At 38.3% G+C, this 3,999-nt stretch overlaps 1 protein-coding gene across 1 annotated transcript; it reads right to left on the bottom strand.

Annotated features, from left to right (window-relative positions):
* Positions 1 to 1,269: 1,269 nt before the first annotated feature.
* Positions 1,270 to 3,211, bottom strand: LOC107834761 (heat shock 70 kDa protein 12B-like). Its single transcript, XM_016666614.1, has 2 exons — positions 2,191 to 3,211; positions 1,270 to 1,631 (listed from the first exon to the last, which is right to left on the bottom strand). Exons 1-2 carry the CDS (start codon positions 2,399 to 2,401, stop codon positions 1,285 to 1,287), a joined length of 558 nt encoding a protein of 185 aa, XP_016522100.1. The 5' UTR covers positions 2,402 to 3,211; the 3' UTR covers positions 1,270 to 1,284.
* Positions 3,212 to 3,999: the final 788 nt, after the last annotated feature.

Raw genomic sequence — 3,999 nt, 5'->3', positions numbered from 1 at the left:
CGTGGGGGCGTGGCAAAATGGCCGTCCCTCGCCATATGCATATGATCGTCCCAAACTTTGACTATTCACCATAAATCATGAAAGTCAGATAACATGCACATACGAGGTCACAGCTGCATCAGACTTTCTATGTCTCATTATAGACCAGCCATCATCACAGTTAGGTGGTCGATTGATGACATCACCTTAGCCCCGCTCACTTCCGACAGGAAGTCACCTGTTTTACTACTGTATGTCTTACTTTTACTCTCTAATTCATATGGCTTTCATCCTTTGCATACTGACATATAATGACAATGCCTACTGACCCGTGGGGGCGTGGCCAAATGGCTATCCCTCGCCATATGCATACGATCGTCTCTTATTCACAAACGCATCATCCGATATGCACCAGACTTTTTATGAGTGACACTTGTGAACCTCTAAGGAGCCCAATAGAGTTTAATTGCAATTGGACTCCACTGCGCCCCCTAGGTTAATCAAACAGCTGTATCTCCTTGCTACATGGCCCAATCTGCTCCAGATTTTGGGTGCATAGCCAGGGAACGCTGACGAAGGCATCAAAGCGGATCGCATGGAAGGCGGCGCGCGACCTTCGGCGGTGGCCGGCGGGAGGCGGTGCTGGAACATCCGCGGTGGCTATAGGCCTGAGCGGCGCTTGGCTGCGAGGGCCGCTTGATGCTCCGCGGAGCTTTAATAAACTTTATTATTCATGAGATAATTTGCATTGACCTTTATGATGGAATATGGGAGAGTAGAGAGCAGAACCTGAGGAGGAACCTTATGGAAACATGGAGGTGCAGCTGTGATTTATAAAGGGGACATTTCTCTCTGGATGTAAATGGTTTTATAAATCAAGATTAAAAATGTTGGTTTCATAAATGCAAAAAATTTACACATTTAGTCTGATTCCTAGGTATTTTTTGATAAATGAGACCCTAGGTATAAGTTATGCTTTTTCTAAAAGTTCAGAAACTATCAGACTAATGGCGTCGCATGGTGCAGTGGCGCCCCCTACAGGCTATAGAACTAGATACAGCCATAATGAGTCTCTTTGCTGCTTGTCTTCCTGTCAGATTACTGATGAATAAATGACACCAGTGCAAAAATAATCTGCTAGACTACAACCTGAAATGAAAGAGATATTATTATAATTATAGAGACCCAGTGTTAAGACCTTTCTACATGACAGCAGGAGAAAAACTTTGAAGGGAACCGAGTTCAGGTTTAAAATATGTTAGATTCAAATATTGACTCAGTTTCAAAATGAGAAGGCTGATGTGTTCATAGAAAACATGATAGAATCCAAGAAAGAAGATTTATTTGTAGTTCTTTACTTTTACTTACTATGTCAAGGATATCTTCCTTGAAGTCTTCAAAGAAATAATGTTTCTTTGCTTCTTCTTCTCTCATATTATTAAATGCTGTTTTAGCTTCATAACCAAACTTCATAAATTCTTCATGTTCATCAAACAGGATGCAGGTTGGAGTCTTTGGGGTGTCTAGTCCAAGTCCATTCCTCCATCTCTTTATCTGGGTCTCTCCTCCTTCCTGTCTGGGTTTAACATTGAAGGCGTAGCCACTGAATCCTGAACCAAAGTCTATGGATATGATGAGAGAGTCAGGACCAGCTGGATGGAGGAGAGGAGAAAGTTAGAATATGATTAAAGAGAAGTTACTGTTTAATAATAAGTTACTGGAATAAATCCACAGACATAAATAATTGTTTGTATATGTTTATAATTTTATCCCTTTGATAAGAAACTAAACTGAAACATTAAAGTTTAGTCATTTTATACAGATTATTCTGGCTCCACCTGTCCTGTGATGAACTGGTGACCAGTTTATGCTGAACCCTCCTCACCCAGTGGTTCTAGGAACCAAAACCTCAGTGTCATCCTGAATGGATAAGTTGGTAGGAACAACAGATGGATGAATGGATGGAAGCTGGTATTCCTAAATATTTAATAATTTTAAATAAAACCCAGAAATTTACTTTTATTGTTTTTTATTATTTTTATTGTGAATAGTCTTGCCATTATTAATTACATCATTTTCTTTAATATTATATATTTCTGTAACATTTATCCTCATTATAACCTTCATATTAATAACCCAGAATAATAACCATCTCATCTTTAATGGAGATATTAAGAGATATAAATTGTGGCCTATATTTACAGTACTGACCTTTGACCTTCAGCAGCACCTGCTTCATGGTCAGGATTTCATCTGATGAGTCTTTGTAGACGGTGCAGCTGTAGGTTCCTGTGTCTCTGCTTGTTGGTTTCTTCAGGGTCAAACTGAAGTCTCCAAATTTTGATTTCTCTTTAATCTTTGTTCTGTTTTTATAAAGCCAGTGTTGATTCCCATTTGAGTTCCTGTCATTAATGTGGACCATTTTGCGATTGTTGTGTCTCCACCTCACTCTGACTCTTTCAGGCAGACGGACTGCAGTTTTAAATGGCAGCAGAACAGACTCCTCTCCTGAATCCACCTCCACCCTGTAGACTGAGAAACAAACAGATGAGCTGCACTGACAGCAGCAGAACTGATGATGTTGATGTTCACAGTGATGGAGCCTCAGTGATAATCCAGGAGAAAAACACCTCAGTCACAAAGTGGAGCTCAGGATTTAGTGACCAGATGCTGACAGAGGATCCATGTGATCTAAACTTCCTCTCAAAGACTCAGAAGAAAAGATTCACTATCATCCACATGGTTATGAATATATTTGTACTTTTTAACCAACATATAACAAACTGCATCACTGTTGTTTCCTACTAAGTGGAGATAAAAACAGTTTACTGATTAATCCAAAGCAGAGAAAAGTTTCAGTGACTTCATATCATCATCCTGTAATGTGGGTTGGATTTATGTTTAGTGGATGAGAAACAGCAGGAATATTCAGCAGGAAACACAGAAACTCATCAGAACTCTGGATCTGGGAATTTCAGTTTGTCCTTTTATGGAATCGACCCTACAAGGCTAAGGTTGATGTTAGAAAAGTCTTACATTCAAGTTTTCAATTATTAGTAATTATTTCATCATTATTGCATTTGAAGGTTTTGTGCTGCAGTGCATCAACCTTACAAACATAAATCATTCAGTGAATCATAGAAACGTTTGCTGGTCTGAAGCTGCAGGTCAACTAATCAAACATTTGTCTTTCTTTTGCCAGAAACAGCAGCAGCTTAAAGCATTTTATGATGTGCAATGGTAGAGAAAATAAAATAAAAAACAATGAAAATATTTCTGTGTAATTTTAATGTTTTAATGTTTTATCTACCATGTTGTTTGACATAATGTAATTTCAGACTCAATCAGAATTGAGCGTTAAATCTCAGTCAGGGATCGTCTATATATGTATATTTATTCTGTTTATTCTGTTTCTTTGTTCTTTGTTTTTTGAATGTATTTGCTGAAGTATCAGATTGGGACTCTGTGTCGGCCAAAACTCAAAATAAAGACTCTGATTTAGGGGCAAAAACCTGATCTGGACGCCTGTAATAACTGTTTCCGATTTAGAATTTCTGTTATGATCAGCAGGATTATAGTTATAATAGTTATAGTTATAGTGAAACAAAATGCCAAAAATCAAAGCAATGTGGAAACTTTTACAAGTTTTCCCAATGGATTTTTCCATTTTGGCTCAGAAAAACCAGGTGAACCTGGAGACTGTTGATGGGAGGAGGAACGCCATGATTTATTTATCTTCATAACAAGACGGATAATTCAACCATTTTGTGTAGTACTGCAGTACTTCCTATTATAAACTTGTAGATTATTTCTATTCTCATTCGCCCACAAACGTATATTGAGTTCATGTGGGTTCAGCTCCTGACCATAGAAACCAGGAAAACTCAGCATTTTATCCATAACCGTAAACAATGAAACCACGACTATGAAGCTTCCTTCATCTTTCTGTATCAATACAGGCTTCATTGTCTGAAATGTTCACAATCTGTCTCAGGAAAAGTCAGAAAACCTCAGCATGTT

Source organism: Poecilia formosa, unplaced genomic scaffold (assembly GCF_000485575.1).
Source record: "Poecilia formosa unplaced genomic scaffold, Poecilia_formosa-5.1.2 Scaffold752, whole genome shotgun sequence".
Taxonomy (NCBI): Eukaryota; Metazoa; Chordata; class Actinopteri; order Cyprinodontiformes; family Poeciliidae; genus Poecilia; species Poecilia formosa.
The sequence above is the reverse complement of the archived record's forward strand: the minus strand, read 5'-3'. Positions and strand labels throughout refer to the sequence as shown.

Coding starts and splice junctions, on each gene's coding strand:
- LOC107834761 (XM_016666614.1), bottom strand. CDS start 2,401: ATGGTCCACATTAATGACAGGAACTCAAATGGGAATCAACACTGGCTT. Junction 1,632..2,190: donor GGTGCTGCTGAAGGTCAAAG/GTCAGTACTGTA, acceptor TCCTCCATCCAG/CTGGTCCTGACTCTCTCATC.